At 49.8% G+C, this 25137-nt stretch overlaps 2 protein-coding genes across 2 annotated transcripts; one reads left to right on the top strand and one right to left on the bottom strand.

The window, feature by feature from the left end:
• Positions 1-2820: 2820 nt before the first annotated feature.
• Positions 2821-11104, bottom strand: LOC125401854 (serine protease 41). The gene is given in 5 exon segments (XM_087909598.1): positions 2821-3188; positions 3531-3688; positions 9388-9668; positions 10477-10645; positions 11038-11104. Coding segments are annotated over 5 exon segments (915 nt in total). The 3' UTR covers positions 2821-2948.
• Positions 11105-18411: 7307 nt separating this feature from the next.
• Positions 18412-24694, top strand: LOC146892845 (serine protease 33-like). Its single transcript, XM_085694697.2, has 5 exons — positions 18412-18618; positions 19160-19322; positions 20772-21052; positions 22367-22530; positions 24018-24694. Exons 1-5 carry the CDS (start codon positions 18489-18491, stop codon positions 24282-24284), a joined length of 1005 nt encoding a protein of 334 aa, XP_085550823.2. The 5' UTR covers positions 18412-18488; the 3' UTR covers positions 24285-24694.
• Positions 24695-25137: the final 443 nt, after the last annotated feature.

Below are 25137 nucleotides of genomic sequence, written 5' to 3'. Positions count from 1 at the left end.
CCGTTAAAGATAAGACTTGTCAGGGCTTAGCATTGATGATAACCCTGGCCCTCCTTGCTTTAAATGCCAGGGTCTCGGGGAGCCCTCACTTGCCTAAGCAGCTTACCTGGCAGACGATCTCCCAAACAGGAGATATAGTCTGGTCCATTACTGGCTTCCACCCCCTGGGACCTGATGGCCTACCCTTACCCCAGATTTTTGTTCATTATCAGCCTGATATTGACCCACGTCGGTTACCAGTAATAGCCCAGGGAAAAAGATTCTCCCCGGGAGTGCAATTTGGCTATGGAGACCCAAAAAGGAGAGCTAGCCTAGGAAAATTAAATTTTTATAAATGTCTCAAAGTTGAAAGGGATAGGGCCACAGCCCATAGATGCGGAGGACATGAAAGCTTCTATTATGCTACATGGGGTGGTGAGACCACCGGTGAAGCTTCCTGGAAACCTAGCTCCGGCTGGGATTGGATCCGGGTAACTAAGAATTATACTACATGTTCTTCCTGTGCTAAATACGCCATCTGTTTGCCCTTAAATATAGTCTTTACCTCTCCCGGGAAACAATCACAAAACCTTGATAAATGGATAAGAGGCAGGACATAGGGCCTTAGATGGTATTTTTCCAAACAGGATCAAAAACAACGACAGGAAAATTATTTTTACAATTCAACTCGAGATTGAGCAGGCCCCCCATTCAATAGGCCCTAACCCGGTGATGACTGACCCTGAGGCCAGTCAGACCCCAGAGCAAGACGAATGGATATGATTCTATCCATGATAAAACCCAAGGGGGAAATGAAGGGTCCCCCCATGTCCACATACTATGTTAAACTCTGCTGAAACTTAACTGAGCCATAGAAAAAAAGCCCCAAGGCTCAGCTAATGACTGTGCGAAATTTAGCTGGGCCACAGAAGGAAAGTTCCCCGGGCCCAGCCAATGCTAAAACAGAACATCTATGGGTTGCAGACTTGCTGACTAGGCTGAGGAGAGGGAGTACCCCACCTGCAAGGCATTCTATCGAAACTGTCAACTTGCTGCAGGGTTCTCTATCTAGCTTTGTGGCTTTTCGGGGAAATTCGGGAATAGACACGGGGCCATTCCCGGGGTGAGCTAAGCCCACCAATTTGAGAACCACTGAAATGCTTGTTGCTCTGCAGCCTCTTATGTAATTCTTAAATCCCTATAAATACATAATGTGCCTTCAGCCTGGCATGCTCAGTAACTTGGTTGCTGTAGCATCCATAGGCGCCTGTGTATATTCATTAAACTGCCTCTTGTTCTTGCATCCCGTGGACTGGTTCTCGGGCAGAGGGCTCCAAGTGAGACCCCCTTGACTTCTTGGGTCTTTCAGGACCTCCCTTCCTCCCTCCCTCTTTCTTTCTCTCTTTTTCTTCAAGACAGAGTTTCTGTGCAGTCCTGGCTGTCTTAGAACTAGCTCTGTAGTCCAGGCTGGCCTTGAACCCACGGAGATCCACCTGCCCTGTTCCCTGAGTGTTGGGATTAAAGGTGGGAGCCACCTCGCTGCAGCAAGGATGTTTAAATCTGTCTGGGGGATGATCATCTGATTATGCTAATTGATGTAGGAGGAACCAAGTCTAAAAGTGGGTGGTGCCATTTCCTGTTTGTTTGTTTTTGGTTTTTCGAGACAGGGTTTCTCTGTAGCAGCTTTGGAACCTGTCCTGGAACAGGCAGAAAGTGGGCTGAGCACTGGCAAGCATGTTTGGGTTCACTCTCTCTCTGACTGTTTCAAGTTCCTGCTGTTTCAAGTCTGTAATGACAGACTAAGGCCTGAGCCAAGGAAGTCTCTTCCCCTTCAGGCTGCTCCACAGGACAGTGTCACTGCACAGCGACAGGCATGAAGGTCAGACACCTCATGCAAAGGGCTATGCTAAACTTTCTTAATATCTGCTTCCTATTAGCTGTGCTGGTTGGCTTTTGTCAAATTGACGCAAACCTAGACATATTCTAGTAAGAAGGGATATTGAGAAAATGCCTCCATAAGATTTGTCTAGGCAGAGTGGTGCCTTTAGTCCCAGCACTCGCAAGGCAGAGGCAGGTGGATCTCTGAGTTGGAGACCAACCTGGTCTACGGAGTGAGTTCTAGGACAGCTAGAGCCTGTCTTGAAACACAGCCTGGGGGTATTGTCTTGATTAATGACTGATGTGGGAGGGTAGAGTTCACTATTGACAGTGCCATCCTTAGGGGGTGATCCTGGGTTTTGTAAGAAAGCAGGCTGAGCAAGCCATGAGGAGCAAATGTCTCTGTTTCAGTTCCTGTCTCCGTGCTCCTGACTGACTGCCCTCAGTGGTGGGGTGGGACCTGAGAGTTGTAAGGTGAAATCAACCCTTCCTCCCCAAGTTGCTTTTGGTTGTAGTAGCTTTTTTGTTGTTGTTGTTGGGGAATTTTTCAAGACAGGGCTTTTCTGTGTAGCCCTGGCTGTCCTGAAACTCATTCTGTAGACCGCCTCAAACTCAGAGAGCAGTCTCTTCTCCCTCCCAAGTGCTGGGATTAAAGGTGTGCATCACACTGCTCGGTCATGATCTTCTATCGCAGCAACAGAAGTTCTGACTAGACGCTGGTCTATCCTGAAATTCTGTGTGCATATAGTCAGGAATCTCAGCTTCACACGGGCAGAGCTCTGGAGGAACTTTGCAGGCCACTGCAGGCAGCACCGTGGAGCTGGGTCTCCAGTCCACACTACTATCACTGCAACCAAAGCCTAGACAAGCTATCATGGGTCCTGGGCTGGATTGCTCAAGGCAAACACAGGGTAGTGTCCAGGAAGTCACCGCGTCTCCATAACGTTCTGCACGGGCCAACTCTCAGATATGCACAAGAGTTTATTGGCAAAGGAGACAGAAGACACAGGATGTCCCTACCCAATACCAAGTGTCCTGGGACTGGGGAAAGTGAAGTGGTATGTTAGCCCCGAAGCTGCAGCTTCATGGGCTCAGGTGGACCTCAGAAGTCAGGGAGCCTGGAGCAGAGTGAGGGACAGCAGTGGCAGCACCAGAGCAGACCTGACTGCACTGCTGAGGACCATCATGGTCTGGATCCAGTTGTAGTGCTGACTCACGTTGGTGTAGAGGCCAGGCAGGTTGGGCCGCCCACAGCCTATTCCCCAGCTCACGATTCCAATCTGATACCAGAGACCATCCATGTTGCAGACCAAGGGTCCTCCTGAGTCACCCTGAGGAGCAGCATGGGTGAGTAGGTGGGGCTGGGGAAGAGGCCATGGGGACAGGGAGCACCGTGGGGCAGAGGACTGGGTGAGGATCCCCCTCCTCCCCCTGGCAACAGCAGAGCTTCAGCCTCTTTATCAGGAAAGTAGGGCCATAGCTTCTACCACTGAGGGGCTTAGGGATGGAGAAAAATATCGTAAATAGAAAATGAGAGGGCTGGGAGGTTAGGGGCTGTAGGTGATTTGCGTGGATGAACCCTGCGGACAGGTGGATGGCAGACGTGGAGAGAGCCCTCAGGTCTTGGGTGAGGCAGGGTGGGCTTCCTGGAGGGGGAGGGGAGGCACACTCACACCGCAGGTGTCCGCACTGCCATCCTCAGCACCAGCGCAGAACAAGTCACTGTTGTTAAAGGGGTGGAGAGAGGGAATCCTGAGCAGTTCATAGCATCTGCTGGGGTTTAGGATGGTGACCTGCACTTCTCGGAGGTGGTAGGGTGGTGGCAGAGGTTCTGGAAGGAGGAGAGAGACAGAGCACCGTATTAGGGTCTCCTCTACTCTCTGCGGCAGGAGGAGTAGGGAGGACACACCTTCCATGGTAGTGGTGCCCCTGCTGATCACCCCACACCATGGACAATCCATGGACAGAAGGAGCCAGTGGGTAGACAGGCAGATAAGAAGAAGCTTGCATGAGTCTGTTCCTTCTATCTCTGCAGCAGAAGGACCAGCTCCTGAGTGGTCCAGTGGAGAAATTCTGCCCAAGCACAGGTGGGAGGTGCTGGGGATGCTGAGAGAGTTTGAGAATATAGGACCCAATTTACAGGCTTGGTGGCACATGCCTAGGATCTCAGCACTGAGGTGACAGGATTGTGAGTTTCAGGCCAGCCTAGACTACAAAGCAAAACGCTGTCCTAAAATTATTCCCAGGGTTAGGACTGGAAAGTTAAGAGCACTTACTGCTCTTGCAGAGGACCCAGAACCCACATGGAGACTCACAGCTCTCTGTAACTCTATCCTCAGGGGATCTGGTGCCTCTTCTGACCTCTGTCGGCTCCTGTACGCATGTGCACACACATATATACACACTCAGGTACACACACATACACATAAAATAAATGCCTAAGAAACAATCCTAGGCTCATGGGTAAAAGCACCTAAATTCAAGCCTGACAACCTGAGTTCGATCCCCACAGCCCCCGACTATTGTGTTCAGTCCTCTGTGGGTGCCGGATGTGCAGCTGTGCATCCATAATCTCAGCATCCCTGTTTCGAGGTGAGAGGCAGAGAATGCATGGGCCAGCCAGCTCCGGGTACACCTTGCTACAGTAGAAACAAGAAAAATAAACCAGGTGGCGGTGTGCACACCTTTAATCCTAGCACTTGAAAGGCAGAAGCAGAAGGATCTTTGAGTTCAAGGCCAGCCTGGTCTACAGAGTGAGTTCCAGGACAGTCAGAGATGCACAGAGAAACCCTGTCTAAAATTTAACAAAAAAAAAAGAAAGGAAGAAAGAAATAAAAAAATACATAACTAGATAGTGCTTTAAAACCCTGATCTCCATTTGTGTGTGCCACAGGATATGTACACGTACACAAAGCTCTCTCTCACACACACACACTAAAGAAGGATCAAAATATTCCTAACGTGGTGAAAGACAAAGGCCGGATTCAGGAAGGTGAACAAGCTCTAAGTGGGACAAGCTCAGAGAAACCCATGCAGAGGCGTCATAAACAGACTGTCAGTGACAAGGCCCTGGGGGCAGGACCCCTGGGCTCCCTGCCCAGTCTGTCTAGTTTATTTGGTGAGTAACCAGGCCAGTGAGAGCTGCTGTCTCAAAGGAGGTAGATGCTGTTCCTGAGAACGACACCTGATTGTCTTCTTCTGGCTGCCACACACATACATACATATGTTTGTTTGTTTGTTTAACACAAACTGTTAAGAGAGAAGTGAGTTGTCAACTTCAGTTCAAGGGGACTTCAAGAGTTAGTTTGCTGCTGAGAAACCATGGAGGCTCCCCACCCAAAAACCACCACCACCACCAAAACAAAACAAAACAAAACAAAACCCAGAATAAATTGGGTGTGTTATAACAAGCTTCTAATCCCAGCATTAAGTAGGGTTGGAGGATCAGAAGTTCAAAGCCATTCTCAGCTAGTATATAGAAAGTTTAGGATCAACTTGGGCTATTTGAGACCCTGCCCCAAAAACAAAACAAGGAAGACAAAGATTAACATGCCACAGACCAAAATTTATGAGAAACAGCAAAAGCAGTTTCAGAAAGAGACTGATAGTTGTCAATGCTTACGTTAATGAAAAGGAAACCACAAACCAACAACTTCCCTTCATATCTAAGAAAATAAGAAAAGAGCAAATTAAATCCAGAGCTGGCCGGGTGGGCAGTGGAGGTACACACCTTTCATCCCAGAACTAGGGAGGTAGAGGCAGGCAGATCTTTGTGAGGTTGAGGCCAACCTGGTCTACACAGTAAATTCAAGGACAGCCAGCTACATAGATTTTATCTTAAAAATAAATCAAATCAAATAAATAAATTAAAGCAAAAAGGACCCTTCCAAGGAGGCCACACCCATGCTCTTTAATTTTTTTTAAAAAAATGTTTATTTATGGTGTGGGAGCATGGTGGAAGTCAGAGGGCAACTTTCGGGAGCCGGTTCTCTCCTTCCACCATGTGAGACCTGGGGATGAAACTCAGGTGGTTAGGCTGGTAGCAGGCCTCTCGGTCCTCTGAGTCATCTGTCAGCCACACTAGTGTTTGTGAATGTTTCTTTCTTTCTGAGCTTTTCTTCTCTTCTCTTTTCTTTTCTATTTATTATGTCTACAACATTCTGTCTGCACGTGTGCCTGCAGACCAGAAGAGGGAACCAGATCTCATTACAGATGGTTGTGAGCCACCACGTGGTTGCTGAGAATTAAACTCGGGACCTCTGGAAGAGCAGCCAGTGCTCTTAACCTCTGAGCCATCTCTCCAGTTCTGAGCATCTCTTTCTTAACAGTTATGCTAAAATTATATTAAAATATCTTAACAAGCTCCAGCTCTATTTCATAAAAGCAGAACCACAAACAAACCAAAGAGGACAACAAGGAAATACTAGGGAGAACTGTATGCCAACGGATCAGAGTCTTCCCACCAAGACAACGCAGAGAAAGCCCTGTGCCTCATACACTATTAAGCAGACTTAAGACAGACCTATAATAAGCAAAGAGGGACTTAGTACTCAACAACCCCAACAAAGGAAGGTGCCAGGGACTTCACTCACTGGTGAATTCTACTAACAAGTGAAGAAAAAGGAGCTGCATGCAATCCTTTCTGAACTCCCCCCAAAAACAGGTGAAAGAGAGAAACTCTTCCTGATTCCCACACTCGGCCACTGAGTGAGACCGGGGGCTGAAGCTAGATGAAGACTAGAGCATCTGTTTTTAGTTTTTTGAGACAGGGTTTCTCTGTGTAACAGTCAGTCCTGGCTGTCTTAGAATTCGCTTTGTAGACCAGGTTGACCTGGAACTCACTGAGATCTGCCTGCCTCTGCCTCCTGCAGTGCTGGATTAAAGATGTGTGCCACCACTGCCCGGCTCTTCATGTATATCCTAAAGCCAGCTGTGGGGGTGCATGCCTTTAATCCCAGCTTTTGGAAGGCAGAGGCAGGTGGATCTCTCTGAGTTTGATGCCAGCTTTGTCTACATGGTGAGTTCCAGAACAGCCAGGGCTTTGTAGAGACCCTGTCTCAATAAACAATGAAAAAAGAAACGAATATACTGCAAATATCTCAGCATGCAGCAACTGAACCCGTCAGGGCAGGAAAGGACTGCGATCCGTGAGCAGGTGCAAGGGAGCGCTGCTAAGGAAAACCGGCACACACTGATGGAATGAAGGGAAAACAGCCTCCATCTCTGCCGAGAGAGCATCTGACCCAATTCTACACTCTTTCACATAACCAAATCAGAATCCAATAGCCAGGCTGGCAGTGTGCATCTGCAATCCCTGTGCTGGGGAGGCGGAGACAGAAGGGTCTCTCTGGTTCACAGGTCTAGCAAAATTGGTGAGATTCAGGCGGGAGCTCTGCCTCAGAAAATAACAAACAAAACAACCCAAATGTGACCGCTTACCTGGTAAGGTGTTTATTTAGTTCTGTCCCCAGGGCCCACTTGGTGACAGAAGAGAACTGATTCCTGCTACTTGCATGCATGTACCCCTGCTCTAAATAGGTAAATTTAAAAAATATATGTTTTTATAGATGCACAAAACATGTATGAAATTTTATGTATGCAAAAAGCTAAGGTGGAGAGCAACCGAGGAAGACACCGAAGCCTCTGACATGGTCACATGAACATGCACACTTGTGTACTCATGGACCTGCACACACACATGAAGATGCACATAGCCCCCCCCCCCCCCACTCCAAGAAATACAAAATTCCGTGCTCTTTTGTGATAAAAGTACTAAGCAAGCTAGGATCCAAAGGAAACCCCCTCCACAATCCCAGTGCTGTGAATTCACATTTCCACTTCCACAAAGCCACAGCTAAATCGCACTCAGTGGTGAAAACCAAAATGCTTTCCTGCCTAGAGTCACAATGAGGTGGGGATGCCGCTTTTGTGCACAATATCATGGACGTTCAGCCACAGCAATTAGGGTAAGAAGGAGAAATTAGGGTTTGTGAGACAGCTCAGTGCAAACGCAAAACCTAAGGGCCCCGCCCACTCCCACTTAATGGAAGAAGACCAATTCCTTTTGTAAGTTTCTCTCTCTCTCTCTCTCTCTCTCTCTCTCTCTCTCACACACACACACACACACACACACACACACACACATACATCACACACACCACACCAGACATATACACATAACACACACACACACACACACACACACATACAGCACACATATAACGCACGTGCACATGGAGTAAACGACATAGTTTGCTTGTTTTTAAAGAAAGAAATAAAGGCATTCAAGTTGGAGAGAAAAAAAGGTAAATCTTCAAGATGGGATTGTTACGTGAAAGAAACCAGATTCACAGGACCCCAAACTGTATTCCAACTGTGGGCAGTATCTGAAAATGATTGTTGCACGCTCAGAGAGCCGGGTCATGGTTGTCAGGGGTTGTAGGGAGTGAGTTAATGAGGAGTAAAAGTTGGGTGGGAATGAAGATCCCTAGTGTAACAGTATTGTGAACACCCTAAGTGGGGTATAGTCTTTAGGTGGTTCTATAACGGTATGTGAACTTAAAAAGAGAGAGAAGCAGTACCCACAAGCGTCACAAGGGGGCAATATGAAGACACTAATTACAGGAGAGAACCCCAGCAGAAAAAAGGCCATCTTCTCTGACCATCCAGGGGCAGAAAACAAATCCAGAGACAGAAAGCGGGCCTGGGCTGCCAGGGGCTACAGAAGCCGGGGAAATGCGGAGACTGAAAGAAGGGGCAGAGAGTATGAGGCTACATGTAGTCCTGCAGTCAGTGCAGCCTGGTCTCAAACTTGCTGTGCAGTCTAGACTATGGAGTCAAGGACAGACTTGAACTCCTGACCTTCCTGTCTTCAGTTCCCAAGTGCTGAGATTATACCACATTGCCTACCGAGGCTTTGGATGTCCTGGAACTTGCTCCGTAGACCAGGCTGACAGGCTTTCTTTTTGAAATAATGAAAATGTTGTAATTAGAATTGTTGACTGTCTATGGCCTCACCACTCGGAACGTGCCTGATCTTAGAAGCTACAGTGCTGAGGGGTCACCTGGTCAGGACAGCGGTGACAGTTTCCACAACGTTGTGGCCACACTACTGACCCCTGAACTACACGACAGAACTGTGCACGCTCATGTTTTGAAGTAAAGTAAATCTCAGGGTTAAGAAGACTTTCCTCACAAGGCCGTGAGTACTTATCCCGGCTGGTTGGGGATTGCAGGCCTGGCTAAGTAAGAGTCCCTCTCTTGCAGATCTGGCCACTGGACCACACCTGCTCTAGAGGAGAAGGAAGCTCCTTATAGGCCGGAACAAGGAGAAAGGCAATGAGGGGAGAATGAGAATGATGGGGGGGGGAGGCAAGGGGGGGGATGCGGGTGGGCAGGTGGGAGAGTGGGCAGGGAGGTGGGTGGGCAGGCAGGAGACTTGCAGAGCTCCAGAGGCCAGAGAAGGACTTTGGAACCTGTTATGGCTAAAACAGGGACCCACATGCCCACCCCTTCTGTCCCCAGTCTCACTCTTATTCTCCTGAAGGACTCCCCAGCCAGTCACCCAGCAGTCAGGCTGCTGCTGGAACACGAAGGTGGAGGGCAGCATGCAGACGGGCTGGATGTACTTGTTATAGGTGACCGAGGAGGCCAGCCTCAGCAGGGCCAGGTCGTGGAACCTCGTGGTGTCTTCAGAGTTTACAAAGATGTCCTTCACCCTGTACCGGCCAGAATAGGCCTTGCTGTCCCAGAGAGATGGTTTGGAAGTAAGCTGTCCAAGCTGGACTCTCCACTTTTTTGGATCAAGGTACCTAGCAGGGAAGGAGAAAGTGATCAGGACCCTCGGGAAGAATGCTGGTCCCCTGGGCCCCCTGGGCACCTGTGTGAGGGGGCACCACGGGGCCAGTACTACTTGTTTGCTCATCCCCAATCATTACCAAATCTTTCTCTTGGGTCTAAGGATCCCTTGTAGGAACAGAGCCTAGACCATGACCATGGTTCCCTGTTCCTGGGGATCAGAGGACCAGGAAGACCACTGTCCCCATGTGGTCTCATCACTTCCTAAGGACCCTGCCTGTACAAGTCCGAGAGGACTCAGAAGATGGAGGGGCTGTGGGATCTGGACAGAAGAGAATAGACATCTGGGACGGGGCTGGGGACGGGACTCAGGTGACTGCACTTGCTTAGCAGCGTGAGAATCCCAGGGTTTGAGCTCCAGCGTTGTACAGATCAGGCATGGTGGTGCATGCCTGTGATCCCAGCATGCCAGGGGGCAGAGCCAAGAGAACCATCCTCAGCGACACATAAAGTTGAAGGCCTTCCTGAGCTACCCACTTCAAAACGAGCCAACCAACCTTGGTGTGGGCCTAACATCGTGCTCCTCCTCCAAGGGGAGGGGGGATGAGGCTTGTGCCTTCCTGATTCGTTTTGGTTGGGGGCCGTGGGCACAAACGAATATACCCGCACCCACGTGGGAATGTTTCAGTAAACATCTTTCTCCACAGGGCAATGAGGAAGGTTATCTGATTGTAACCAGTTGCTGCTCAATTTGGAGCTCAGGATATCAGGAGGCTAGTTCAAGATCGTGGCTCTGTCTGGCCCCTGCCACCCCAGACTCACTTTCTAAAGCAGTGTGCAGCAGTGAGCACCCATCGGTGGCTGAGAAGACTCCCTCCACAGTGGTGGGACTTCTTAAAGCGCAGGCTGGCCTGCCATGGCCAGCGCCCTTGCACGGATTCTATCCCGCCCACTATCAGTGGCTTAAGGTCATTCCTGCGGCCACAAGGCACTGGGACAGAAAAAAAAGACACCCATCTGAGCTCTGAGGCAGGCCCGTAGCACCCCCAGGGTACACGTGTGTGGGAGGGAGGGTCTAAGGAGAACCGCACACCCATACACCCCTTCCTCCCGTATCCTGGGGTAGTGTCGAAGAGATGCCACCGGAGCCCTTCCCACAGGATTTGCAGACACCCAGCCCTCCACAGAGCCCATCAGTCACTTGAGAGGAGCTTGTTTGTGATGTTCTTGGGACCTGTGGGGGAGAAGTGCAAAAGATGAGGCCACCTCTGTATGCTCGGTCTCTGTAGGTGTTCCGCAAAGGGATTTCCTCACCTGACACCTTTGCGTCCCCCACCTTCCCTCATCCTCCCCAGTGCTTGTGGGTGCATCTCCTTAGCTCACCAGGTTTCCCTAGCGCCGTGCACACCAGCAACACCACCAGCAGCGGCATAGGGCCCTGCACACCCATGGCCGCTCCGCTGCAGTCGGGAGCCACGCCAGGCTCAGTGGCGCCCCCTAGGGGAGAAGCAGCAGAACGGGAGCCTTGCTTGGCTACCTTCTCCCGACCTGACCACGGATCGGGTCGCACAACACTCTTTAATGTGGTGCCTCAGCCAGCGAACCACAACTATCCTTTTTTTTTGTTGTTGTTTGTTTGTTTTTGTCTGAGCACAGGCGCTGGATGCCTCCCCTTGTGTACTGACAGCTTTCTCGAGGACCAAGGCTCTGGCCCTCAGCCAGCACCCCTAGGAGAGCTCGTGAGCAGGCCTCAGGGTACACTGGCTTTGAGTCTAGCACTGTGTTACCTGTTGTTAGAAGTGATGGCTTTTTGCTGGATGCACTCAACAAAGGCTGGCCCTATTCGAGGATAGACAAGTCTTAGAGCCCTGTACTCGGCCAGCTGCCGTGCACTATGCCCTACTCTCTGCATGGGGACCGCCAGAAACTTACTTTTTGAGTAAGGGCCTGCCTGGCAGGGCCAATGTAACCATGCTGTTTTGCCAGTTTTAAATGCCCAGCCAGCTGAGCATCCGTACCAAAACCCTCTGTCCCCACAGAACTCAGAGGACTTAATACGTTCATAGTCAAGGTTTGTACAATAAAGGTCGTTGGTCACAATCAGGCCTATGCGTCTAGATTTCTTCATCAGTCCAGACTAACGGACCACACTTAATTCTCCCAGTAAGGACCTTTGACTACCCACACAAAGTTAACCCAGTTACACAACAGCCAAGATCAAAGACCTGTCCACCAGAAGGACCTATTGAGGAGGCTGAGGCGAGGGCTGGAGAAGTCGCTCAGGGGGAAAATGCTGGCTTAGCTGCACCAGGGTCCTTGGCTTGATCTCTAGCACCATGGGGAGGAGCAGAAAACTGGGGTAGCTAATTTCAGGCGTCAGCTTGGCACCCAGTCACACAGGTGGTGTACAGACATGCATTCAAGTGAAATACTCATACACATAAAATAAAATAAAAAGCAAATTAAAAAATATATTTGTTTATTTTTGGTCTCCTGAGACAAAATTTCTCCGTGTAGCCCTGTCTGTCTTGGAACTCGCTCTGTAGACCAGGCTGGCCTCAAACTCACAGATCCTCCTGCCTCTGCCTCCCAAGTTTTGGGATTAAAGGTGTGTTGTTGTGCCTAGTTTCTAAAAACTATTTTTAACAATTTCTTTGATTTGTGTATGTGTGTCTATGTGTGTGTATGGTGTGTGTTTGGTGTGTGTGTATTGTGTGGTGTGTTGTGGCATGTGTGTATGTGTGTGGTATGTTTGTGTTGTGTGTGTGGTATATGATAGATGCTTGTCATGCGTGTATTATGTGTGGTGTGTTTGTTATGGTGTGTGTATGGTGTGTATGGTGTGTGTGGTGTCTGTGTGTTGTGTGTGGTACTTGTGTTATGTGTGATATATGGTATATCTTGTATGTGTTGTGTTCTGTGTGTTGTGGTGTATGATGTGTCTTATGTGTTGTGTTGTGTGCTTATTGTGTGTGTGGTGTAGTGTGTTTTCTGTGTGCTGTGTGTTGTGTCTGTTGTGCATGTGCAGTGTGGTATATTTTGTGTGTATATGTGGTGTATGATGTGTCTTGTGTGTGATGTGTGTGATGTGTGTGGTGTGTGTGTAGTATGTGTGTGCTTGAGTGCTGGAGAAGACCAGAAGAGGGCCTTGTATCCCCTGGGACTAGGGTCACAGCTGGCTTTGAGCTGTGTGACGTGGCTTCTGGAAACAGTCTCTGATCCTCTGAAAGAGTAGCAAGCACTCACTCCTGACTGCTGAGTCACTTCTCCAAATCTTCAATTACATTACAATTATTTATATTATTTATTAGTGTGTGTGTTGGTGCTTACGTGCTGCAGCACGAGTGCTGAGCTCAGAGGACAGCTTATAGGAGTTGGTTCTCTGCTCCCACTGTGTGGGTCCCAGGGCGAATGTACACCGTCCGCCCTGGTGGAAGGTTCCGTACTCTCCGGCCATCTTCCAGGTCCTCCTAAGTTAGTTTTGTCAGGGCATTTTCTTTTTAAAATCACAGCTCTGGGGGTCTCTGCAAACCCCAGGGCCAAGAGAGTAAGAATCCATGAGGGCCAAGAAGGAAATCCGGTTCAACACGATTCATTAGCCGGTGTTGGTTCAAACTTCTAGAGTCTGACCGTGGCAGTCTATTGCAGGCACAGTTAAGTACAGTAGTTGGGGAAGGTCTCCTGCTGTAACAATCCCCTGTGCACAGCGAGGCATAATCACATCAAAACCCTTCTCAAAGCACATGCCACTTTTCCCATGGAGATGTGTTCTCGAGACAGGCTGCATGGGTTACCTTACGGCCCTGGGGAGGATCTGGTGTGGTCTTGGTCATACAGGGAGCACAGAGGTTTAACAGATGTTATTTATATCCTGTCCTGCTTGTGAGATCCTAGGGGAGCCAGGTATGGCCTAGCCCTACAGAGAGCACAGGGGTCACCTAGACTATTAGCCACATCTATTCCCAACCTTCTGGGCAGAAGAGGTTATACGTCTATCTCTTCTGGTAAAAAGTCAACCCTGAATGGTTAACATTTCTGATTTTTCTAGTACTTTTCAGTGATCACAAGGACCTTTGTGCTCCCAACACAGAGCAACATAAAATAGATTAGGACAGCACCCAAAAGAGCTAAGAATTACTGGTAGAAGGCTTGCCTGGCATAGGCAAGGCTCTGGGTTTAACCCTCAGCATTGCAAAAAGCAAATACCAAGAACAAAGAAAACTGAGATACTATGTGAGCAACAGCCCTTTGGGAGTCTTCTAAATCCTACTTAGAGGTTTTTCTTTTCAGTTTTTTGAGACAGGGTTTCATTGTGTAGCCCTGGCGGCCCCGGAGCTCACTCTATAGACCATGCTGACCTTTAACTCAGAGATTCGCTTGTCTCTGCCTCTGGAGCGCTGGGATGAAAGATGTGTGCCGCCACTGCCTGGCTCCCCTTAGAAAGACTTGAGGGGCCTTTGTATACATCGAACAGGAATTACGTAGGGACAGAGCAAGGAGAGAATAGGTCTGGATAGACATGCAGACTACAACTTCTGGTTAAAACTTGTAGCAGAAGAGACGCACGGTAAGCAGACCTAGCTAAAGAAGGAAGTGTTAAGAGAAGCAGAGGTGAGGGGTGTGGAGCTGGTTCACTGGGGCAAATATTTTAAAAGGGTGACATCATGAAAGAAGGTTATGGAACATAGCTCTCTGGATTTGCATCGATCTGTGTTCAAGCCAGGAGCTAGGACTTGGGTCTCTTTGTATCACTAAGTCAATGTATAGTAAACATTTTCCACAATAGGGTCCGGGGAGATGGCTCAGTCAGCACAGCGATGCCTAATCTTGGTTGCCAACTTGATTACATTTGGAATTAACTTAAACTCAAGCAGCTGGGCACACCTGTGGGGAAATTTTCTTGAGCCTTTGAGGTGGGACTCAAGATCTGGGCCGCACATTCTGGTGGCAGCCCACACAAAAGGACATGGAAGAAGGGAGTTTTTGCTTTTTGCCTGCTTGCCTTCACGCTCTGTGGCAGGTTCATCTGTCCTGCAGCTGATGAATTTCTTTGCCAGTATTAGATTCTACTTCTTCAGGATGCCAATGTAGACTGAAGACCAGTGAGCCACCCATCCTCAAGGACTGAAAGACTACCGGATCCATGGCCTTTCTTTTGAGAGGCGGCAATTGTTGGGCTAGATAGACCACAGCCTGCAAGCCATTCTAATGACTATTCTTTCCCTTCCCTCCCCCATCTTCCCCTGTCCGCCCTGTCTTTCCCTGTCTGCCCCTGCCCTCCCTGTCCTTTCCTGTCTTACTCTCCCCTCCCCTCCCCTCCCCTCCCCTTCCCATCTCCTTTCTTGGGAAGTAATACGTGACTTTTCCTGGGAAAGAAAATAACCAGATGCCTATTTATCCAGGACAGGACGCCAACGGCAGACCAAAGAAAAGATTCAGTCCCAGCAAAGTCCAATGCATTGGTGGCTTTATTGAGATTATCTATGAGAACACGGGACACTCAAAGGCAGCTGCATAGCCAAAGTTCACCCTAGATGTGAATGACTCAATTTACAGGTGGTTCTGCCAGCTCTATAACTTTCCTCCCCTCAGCAACTGTTAGCTGCCTTTATAACCCGAGGGAGGGGTTTTATGGATCTTATTTTGGAACTCTCTGAGCCCTCCCCACCCCTACCCCGTGTGTGCGTATGCGTGAGTGCGTGTGCAGGTGCGTGTAGAGCCCAGAAGTCAGCCTCGGGTGTCATTGCTCATTCTACAGTGTTTATTCTCTTTCCTTCTTTCCTTTCTCCTCCTCCTCCTCCTCCTCCTCCTCCTCCTCCTACTACTACTACTTCTCTCTCTCTCTCTCTCTCTCTCTCTCTCTCTCTCTCTCTCTCTCCTTCCTTCCTTCCTTCCTTTCTTTTTTTGTTTCTTTCTAGATATATTAGATTTTATGTTATATGTTTGAGCGTCTCGCCTGCATGGATCTAAATGCACCACATGCAGGCGGTGCGCATGAGTCCAGAAGAGGGCAGCCGATCCCCTGGAACTGAAGTTACTGATGACTGTGAGCTGCCTTGTGGGCACTGGGAATCCAAGCTTGGTCCTCTGCAGTGGCACCAACTGCTCTCGACTGCTGAGCATCTCTCCAGCTCCCTACCCTGGTTTGATTGTTGTTTTGAGATAGAATCTCTCTGTGGAGCCTGAGGCTTGCTGATGAGGCTGGTCAGCAAGCCCCTGTAGTCTGTCTCCACCTCCCCAGCACTGAGATTACAAGCGTGTGCTGTCATGCCTGGCTTTTTATACACATGCTGGCCCTCAAACTCAGGTCTTCAAGTATTAACACCTTACTGACTGAGCTGTTTCCCCGGCTCTGTGTGTTTCCTAGTTTCCTTGGCTACCTATAATCCTCCCTCCTTTCTCTAGGAGGGAAGATTTCAATTCAGAGGAAATAGCTGTTACAGCAGCGGTGGTGGATGAACCCAGGGCCTCACAGAGGCAGGCAATGCTCTACCACTGGGCTGTATCCTCAGCTCTCCTTTTTCATTTTTTATTAAGATCGGGGCTCATTCCGCCTCCCAGGCTGGCCTTCAACTTGTGATGCTCTTGCCTCAACCTCTCAAACAGCAAGGGTCACAGACTGTACCACCACGCCCAACTCCAGCACCCTTTCTAGATAAAATTCTTACACTACTATACTCTCAAAAGTGGTTGTGAATCATGAAACGTCAGTCTCTTTTGCAAACACAAGAGTCTATCACACGGTTGGCGAACATATTTTCTATCTTAGTCTATCATATGGTTGATGAACATATTTACTGTCTTGGTTTATTGTATGGTTAATAAACACATTACTGTCTTGCAGGATTCCAGCAAGATTTCTGTATATCATCCAGTGAGTGCAGATGGGTGACAATATTCATACTTTTCCATTCTCCTCTAAATCAGTCCTTTCTTCACTCTTGCTTCTCTTCCCACTCTCCTCTCTGTCTTTCTCGGGGTCTCATGTAGTCCAGGTTGGCCTCTGGCTTAGCTGTGATGAGATCATGACCAGGGTTACTCTAAAAAAGAAAGTGTCTTAGTTAGGGTTATTATTGCTGCAATGAAACACCTCAACCTTTGTGGAGGAAAAGATTTATTTAACTTATACTTCTAAATCTCCGTTCATCACTGAAGGAAGTCAGGACAGGAGTTCAAACAGGGCAGGAACCTGGAGGCAGGAGCGGATGTAGAGGCCGTGGAGGATGCTGCTTACTGGCTTGCTCCCTATGGCTTGCTCAGCCTGCTTTGTTATAGAACCCAGGACCAGCAGCCCAGGGATGGCACCACCCACCATGGACTGGGCCCTCCCCCCATGAATCACTAATTATGAAAATGCTCTACAGACTTGCCTATAGTCTCATTTTATGAAGAAAGCGCTTAACTGGGGACTTACAGTTTCAGAGGATTCATTCATGGTCATCATGGTGGCACAGCACTGGAACAGTAGCTAAGTGCCACAGATAGCGAGGAGAGAGAGAGAGAGAGAGAGAGAGAGAGAGAGAGAGAGAGAGAGAGACTGGCCTGGTGTGGAGACCAAGCATTCAAATATCTGAGCCTATGGGGACCGTTCTCATCCTGACCACAGCAGCATCAAGCTCACTACTGCAGCCTAGGATGACTCTGAGAGATGGTTTGCTTGTCTCTGTCTCCTGGGTACTAGAAGTGCAGGTGTGTATATCCACCACACCTGGTTTTGCGGTGCTGGGGACCAAACACAGCTTCATGCATGCTAGGCAGTCATTCTATCAATTGAACTATACTCTAAGCCCTTGTTTTCTTTTTCTTTTAAATTTGAAATATATTGGTGAACAGAGTACACACAGGATGGGGATGGATGTAGGGATTTTAATACTGGATAAAACAGGATCCAGGACTAGTGTTTTTAAGCCTGAAGCATAAGGTTATTACACTGATTAAAGCCACACTGCTGCTGGTGATGTAATCACTGAGCATGATTTCTATTTCAACGGTGCATTTGGGGTGTTTGGAAGGCCAGTGATCCTTTCCAGGGGTAATGCCTTCATGGAAGGGGTTGCTTAGAGACAGAGTGGAGGATAACCAACAGAATAGAAAAGAAGTAGAGAGGTGGAGAAGACAAATACCACAGGAATCTGAAAGGGTGTCTCTATGCCTCCCGCTCCAGATCGATGCTGACAAGCCCTTCTCCTTGCGTAATGTCTAAGAGGGCCCCTGGAGCCAAAGAGCCAGGCCCACGGCTGCCCTCTGGTGGACACTGGTGGACAGCTTTTCCTGGTGACTTGGGGTGGGGGCTGGTTGGAACACGGATGGCTGAGTGAGGCTTGGTTGGCCAGGACATCCTGGGAATCAGCTCAGGTCTATCTGTCCTCCCATCTCCTGGGGGTCCTTGGGACACGGCAATACAGAACAGAAGGTGGAAGTCCCTGGTTTTGCCCCTGTGGGGTTTGGTCACATCCTTTACCCCAGAGTCTCAGTTCCAGTGCTGTGGGGGTGTGATCAGAAAAGCTCCTGAGGAGCCTGGGTGCATCCTGTGGTTGGCGCAGTGCCAGGCACACTATACACTGGTCCCACGTCAACAAAAGATGAGGGTTGCGGAGGCTCCGACTCTTGGATCGGGATGGGGAAGACCAGAGGACCCCAGAGCATGCGGCATGTGGGGAGACCAGGGTCTCCGGGCCCAGGAGCAGTGTGGGTGTTATGCCTCTCCCAAGGCTGCAGGGCAGGTGTGGAGGCTGGCTCCACCCAGGGCGAGCCCAGAAACCACCACAGACCTGCAGTCACCTTCCTCCTTCCTGGAGTGTGTCTGGAAATCTCTGGCCTCCAGCAGGTATATCATGGAGCTGGTCCTACCTGCCATTCTATTTATCCTGTTTCCTGGAGCCCTGCTGGGGAGCGAGAACCCCACAACCGACTCCTACAGCTTGTCCCCTACACCAGACAGCACTAGCGTTCCCCTGGATTCTGGTAAGATGGGTGGGTGAGGAGCCGTAGCTTCAGGAAGATGTGTGGAATGTGCATTTTGTGGCTAGGATTTTGTTTGTTTGTTTGTTTGTTTTTTTAGTTTTCTTCTGTGTCTTTTAGCTTTTATTTATTTATTTATTTATTTATTAAAAATTTCCACCTCCTCCCCGCCTCCCTTTTCCCTTCTCCTGTCTTTTAGTTTTGAGACCAGGTCTCATTGTAGCCCAGATTGGCCTCTACTTTATTATGTAGTCAAAGCTGGCCTTCTACTGATCCTTATCCTCCTGCCTCAGCCTTCAAGTCTTGGGAATACAGGAAGGAGCCCCAACAGGAGCATGGGTTTAGAGGCAGACCCAGAGAGCTGTCTGACCCTGGTTCCTCGTGGCATTATATGAGCAGGTGCTGTTAGGGGCCAGGCATGGGGGCGTCCTCTGGCCTACACTGGTCAAGTTCCCAGGGGTTGTGACAGAATGAGCCAGGTCTGAGGGCATACGGGAGGGCAGAGTGGCCCTGTGTCACCCACTTCTGATTTTTTTTTCTGCAGTGTGTGGACGTCCCAGGGCTTCAGGCCGCATCGTGAATGGGCAGGATGCCCAGCCGGGCGAGTGGCCTTGGCAGGTCAGCGTGAGGGAGAATGGGGTCCACGTGTGTGGGGGCTCCCTGATTGCTGAGGACTGGGTGCTGACGGCTGCCCACTGCTTCAGTCAGTGAGTGTTTCCCTAAGGGTCACGCGGGCTGGCACCAGCTGGGCTTTCTCACATCCCTTCCAGATGCCCTCATCTCTCCATTTGGACTATAACCTCTACCTACTATGTCAGGAGACGAGACAGGGCTGTGTTCCTTCAGTACTGAAATTACCTGTTTCTGGGCTGGCCCTGCTGAGTCAATCACATAGTCTTATTTCCAAGAATCAACTCTTGGGTGGAGGGGAGGCTCAGAGGGTAGGAGGACTTGCTGTACAAGCGTAAGGCCTTGAGTTCAAATCCCCTGCCCAAATTCACGTAAAAAGCTAGGTGTGACCAGTACTGGGGGTGTGTGTGGAGATAGGAGGATCTCTGGGGAGGTTCTGTGATAAGGTCTGTCTTAAGGTCAAGGTCAAGGTCAAGGGTAATAGAGGATAGATCAGGGCATCTGACGTCAATTCTCTGCTTTCTACATGCACAGGAGCCTTCACACCCACCAACACACACACACAGACACAGACACCAACACACAGATACACAGACACGCAGGCACAGACACTAACACACAGACACACACACACACCAACACACAGATACACAGACATGCAGACACAGACACTAACACACAGAAACACACACCACACACACACCAACACACAGACACACACACCAACACACACACCAACACACAGACACATACACACCACACACACCAACACACAGACACACACACCAACACAAAGACACACACAACACACACACCAACACACAGACACACACACACACCAACACAAAGATACACACACATATACACACACACACACACACCACCACCACCCACACACCCCCACACGCACACACACAGAATCAACAGTTCCTAAAAACAGTTCTCTAGATCCCAAGGTCTTAGTGTAAGTATGCTTGCGTATGTGAGTGTATGTTCATGTGTGTGTGAATGTGGGCCCAGACACACTTCAGCCAGTGTGTGAAGATCAGAGGGCGACCTTGGGTGTCAATCCTTGCCTTCACTTAGCTTTGGGAGACAGGCTCCCTCTTTGGGTCCACTGATTCTCCTGTCTTCACCTCCCACCTCTCCAGAGGACAGGCTTGGCACAACTCTTATGTGGGTTGTGGGCTTCCAAACTCAAGTCTTTACGCCTGTACCACAAGTACCCTTGCACACTGACCCATCACCCCAGCATCTCAAGAATCCAAGATCTTGAATGTACTGCTCAACAGCCAGGCAGTCTTCCGATGGGTGGCATGACTTTGCTAGCTGTGTTCCATACTTGAAACATGGAGGAAGTGATGGTAGACCTATGGGTTACAAGGACCATTAATGGTGGCCCTTAAAAGGGGGTGTTTGGCATCGCTTCCATGTGCTTAGCTTTCAGAAAAGCCCAGTGGCAATATTAGAGCCTCCAAATGAAGACTGTCTTTCCTTTTCACCCTTGACCTTCCCATTCTTCCTAGGGAGCAGCCTCTGTCTGACTACACGGTAATGCTGGGTACCATCTCCTCCTACCCTGGGCCCAATGAGCCCAAGGAACTGAGAGCTGTGGCCCAGTGCATCAAGTACTCGAGCTATTCAGAAGATGAGCACAGCAGTGGAGACATCGCCCTGGTGCAGCTGGCCTCATCCGTCTCCTTCAACGACTACATCCTTCCAGTCTGCCTCCCGAAACCTGGAGACTCCCTGGGCCCTGGCACCCAATGTTGGGTCACGGGCTGGGGGAACATTGCCACAAATACACGTAAGGATGATTGGTAACAGGGTAGGGGGAGAGTAGAATGTGTATTCAATAGGGCCAGCCTTGACACTTTCCCCAAGGCCAGCCCTCACCCTCAGACAGGATCCATATGGAGTTATGCGAAGAATGTCCACTACAGAGGGTGCATTGAAACATTGCCACAATAGCTCATCACCAACTGGCTGCTGCCAGCTCCCTAACATTTAATCCGCCTAACATTTAATAACCAGGATAGTGTTACAGCCATAACGGACTGAGGGATGCCGATCCAGTCTGCACTACAACCTTCCTGCTACCCTTGCTGCTTTGTCCCTTGTGGACAGTGCTTACCAGGGGCTAACTGGGCAGCCTCCACTATCTGATGGGGCCCTGGATCTCTTGTCAATGTGCTCTCAAGAGTGCTGGCCTGGTGGGGTTAATGCCGGAGGTCCATGGCCTGATGCCGTCTAAGGCATTTCCGTTGCGCACTATCATCAGCATGGCCCCCATCCCTGCCATCATAAGTGTGATCTTGTTTCAGTGTCCTAGGCTGATGGTAAACCAGATAGGTGTTCAGTCTCAGTTCAGGAGACCAGAAGCCTGAAATGAGAGTATTATCCGACCTCAACTTTTTCAGGGCTCTAGGGAGGACCCCTCTTGACTCTCAACCTCTGCCAGGGCTGGGTGATCCTTGATTCTTGGTTGCATCACTCCAGTCTTGGCCTTGGGGTTCACACAGACCTCCACTGCATGAGTCTCCCCAGGTCCCCTCTCTCTGTCTGTTAAGGGCCTCTCATCCTGCACATCTGCAAGTCTTCTGCTTGATGGCAAGGTTACATTCTGAAGTTTTAGGTAGATGTGAATTTGGGGTCACCTAATTTAACCCACGCGGCACCGAAGCCACCTTTGATTTGATATTTGGAATGCTAAGGAGAGCAGGGTCACGTGATGGATGTGACGTGACCACAGGCAGTGTCCTGAAACCAGCCATAGGCTCTTGCTTATTGTCTTGTGCCCTCACCCCGTGTGCATCCCATCCCATTGTCTTCACACTGGGAGAGAAGTTGAGACCCACAGAGCTGTCACACATCTGTCTGTCTGTGTGTCCAGCTGGGGGAGGAAGAACCGAGATCTCCCTAGCTTGTGTCTGTGAGGACAAATCTACGTTCTCATCCTGGGGTATCACCTTTTCAGAACATTCAGGATTTCATGTGGGGAAATACGGCTCTGTTTGAAGAAGCAGAAGAAATGGCCCCGACCACAGGGTTCAGTTAAACTGTGGAGCTGGGAGGAGATGGAGCATCTTCTTCCTCTAACTCTGTTCTCTCCCAATTCCAGCTCTCCAACCACCATTTACCCTGCAGGAGCTGGAGGTGCCTCTTATTGATGCCCAAACCTGCAATGCCTACTACCAGGAGAACTCCATTCCCAGCATGGAGCCTGTCATCTTTGAAGATATGCTGTGTGCTGGCTTCGAGGAAGGCGAGAAGGATGCCTGTAATGTGAGTCATACCCAGACAGTGGCCTCTCACCAGGAACCCCAGTGGGCAGGGCGTTCCTGTCCCATCACACCGAGACCCTTCCAGAAGGACTGGGCATCTTATAAAACAACAGTACCACTAATATCACCAACACACACACACACACACACACACACACCACACAAGAGCTCAAAAAGAAATCCCGATGCTGTCTCCCTTTCAAATAATCATATTTGAAGGGCTGGGAAGATGGTCCATTGTTGCATCACAAGTATAAAGAACTGAATTTGAATCCTCAGCATCCACGTATTAAAAAAAAAATAAAAAGCTGGGTGCGATAGCACAAATCTATAATGCCATCACAGGGGCTGGTGTGTGTGTGTGTGTGTGCAGCGGGACAGAGACAGGCAGCTTCCAGAGGCTCGCTAATCAAAATGCACATTCCTAAGCTCAGTTAGAGACCCTGTCTTAGAAAGTAAGGTGGGGAATGAGAGAGGACATCAGTGTTGACCCCTGGCCTCTATGTGCACACACAGGGAGGGGATGCACCTCTCCATCACATGCCTCACCTCTCTCAGATACAATAAATATCACCAGAGTGTGGGGGTGTGGATCAGTGGTAGAGTGTTTATCAAATATTTGAAAGGCCTTGGGCTTTGCCCTCGGTAGAGAAAGGAGAGGACAGAGGGGGGGGCGGAAGGAGGGAGGAGGGAGGGAGAGAGAGAAAGAGAGAGAGAGAGAGAGAGAGAGAGAGAGAGAGAGAGAGAGGAGGGAGGGAGGAAGGAAGGGGAGGGAGGAAGGGAGGGGAGGGAGGGAGAGAGGGAGAGGAAGAGAGACCGAACAAGAGCCTTTGACTGTATTTTCACGAGGAGCAGGCCACTTTCAAGCTTGCTTGGTTGTATCCTGTCTCGTTTGCTCTTCTACACACCCTGACTGCCAAGTCCCTCTTGATTGCTACTTCAAAGAGATGTCTAGATAAAGCCAAACAAACTGAAGCAAGCAGCATTGTCTTGAAATGGCCCCTGCTCTCAGCTCTGAACACACAGCTGTGGTGTAAGTTCAAATTTGCTTAGAGACAGGTTGTGTGTTCCATTTGCTAGGGGACCCACTCTCCTTCGGTTCTCAGTCACCCAACCCTGTGTGATGGGTGTAGTCGACCGGTAAGCTGGAATTAACCAGACCGGCTCAAAAACAACAAATATAATTTAATAATTAGAAATGGGGAAACTCACACGACCAGGGTCCAGCGAGCACCAAGAGAAGAGAGTGTACCTGGATTCCCAGGTCTTTTTTCCCTGGCCCCAGGCGGCCACGCCCTAGCCAAATGTGATTGGCTGAGCTTCCCCATCACCTATGGCTTTCTAGGATCTACCAATTCATTGATCCTGTATACTCTGACAAAGAGAGCCAGGTGGGACTGGGTAGGAGAGCTTTGAATTCCTACCTGTGTAATACAGGCAGCAGGCTCAAACAACTGCAACACCTTTGAATCCCTTCTTTCTCCTCAGGGTGATTCCGGAGGACCCCTGGTCTGTGACATTGATGGTGTCTGGATCCAGGCAGGGGTGGTGAGTTGGGGAACCGATTGTGCCCTTCCCAAGAGACCAGGTGTTTACACCAACGTCAGCGTCTATACCTCATGGATTACGAACACAATGTGGAACTCAGCCCTAGAAGTGAAGAGTTTCTCTCCGAGCCTTGCAGGGACCTCAGTCTCTGGCCTGTTGCTGTTCCTGGCATCCCTGGCTAGCACCTTATGCTTCCTGGGGCCCTAACCTGCAACCTCAGTATCCCAACCCCTGTACTTGGAACTTTTGTCCTCTCTCTGCCCCCAGGCTAGAGCGGCTTCTCTCAGGGACCCCCTTCTTGTGCTCTCCTTGCATAGCCACATAAGCGTGCCCTTATGTGGTCCGTGGTCTGCTGTCCAGGGACCCTCTCTTCACTCCCACATCGTTAAGACCCTTGGGACCATCAGCTAACTCTGGTCTCCTGGCCCCCAGGGGCCCTGAGCAGAGGAGGTCTTTGAATTTCCAGGAGCGGAGGCACAGGAATCTCTCTTGCCTCTCACTCCAGGGCAGAGCCCAGGGTGCAGCCACCTTTCAGGGTATCCTTTGGTGGCGTCTGTGACTGGCCTGATCTCTCTAGAGTGAGCCTGAATGTGAAGCAATAAATACTGGATACAGCAGGATAGTTTCCCACTGCGTGGTTCCTCCTGTGCCTATGAACACCCAAGGATGCTCCTGCATGCCCCCCACATAGCGTGCGTCACCCGCAGAGTGTCGCTAGGTCCTTGGCACTCCTGTGTGCACATTGCTCTCAGCCCCATCACTCAGAAGCGGGAAAAAAAAAAAACGAGGGTTGGAAACTCAAGCTTGTTCTGGTCTTCTTGGCTCAGCATCCTTCCTTCTAGGAATGGCAGAGCGGGCTTCCTGAGGAGTTTGAGGCCATTGGTAGAACTGGGATACTATCAGGGTCATGAGTAAGGCCTGGGGTGACTTTCAGGCTCGTGGGTGTGAGGTAAATCCTAAAGGTCATTGGTAGGACTGAAGCGAATCCCAGCATTCCTGGCAGGTGTGAGGCCCAATCTCCAGGCTATGAGCAAGGATGGTGGTGGTGGGTCAGGCCTGT

This window comes from Myodes glareolus, chromosome 9, assembly GCF_982192425.1.
Source record: "Myodes glareolus chromosome 9, mMyoGla1.1, whole genome shotgun sequence".
Taxonomy (NCBI): Eukaryota; Metazoa; Chordata; class Mammalia; order Rodentia; family Cricetidae; genus Myodes; species Myodes glareolus.
Note: the sequence above shows the minus strand (reverse complement) of the source record. Positions and strands in the feature narration are given on the sequence as shown.

Coding starts and splice junctions, on each gene's coding strand:
- LOC146892845 (XM_085694697.2), top strand. CDS start 18,489: ATGGAGCTGGTCCTACCTGCCATTCTATTTATCCTGTTTCCTGGAGCC. Junction 18,619..19,159: donor TAGCGTTCCCCTGGATTCTG/GTAAGATGGGTG, acceptor TTTTTTCTGCAG/TGTGTGGACGTCCCAGGGCT. Junction 19,323..20,771: donor GCTGCCCACTGCTTCAGTCA/GTGAGTGTTTCC, acceptor CATTCTTCCTAG/GGAGCAGCCTCTGTCTGACT.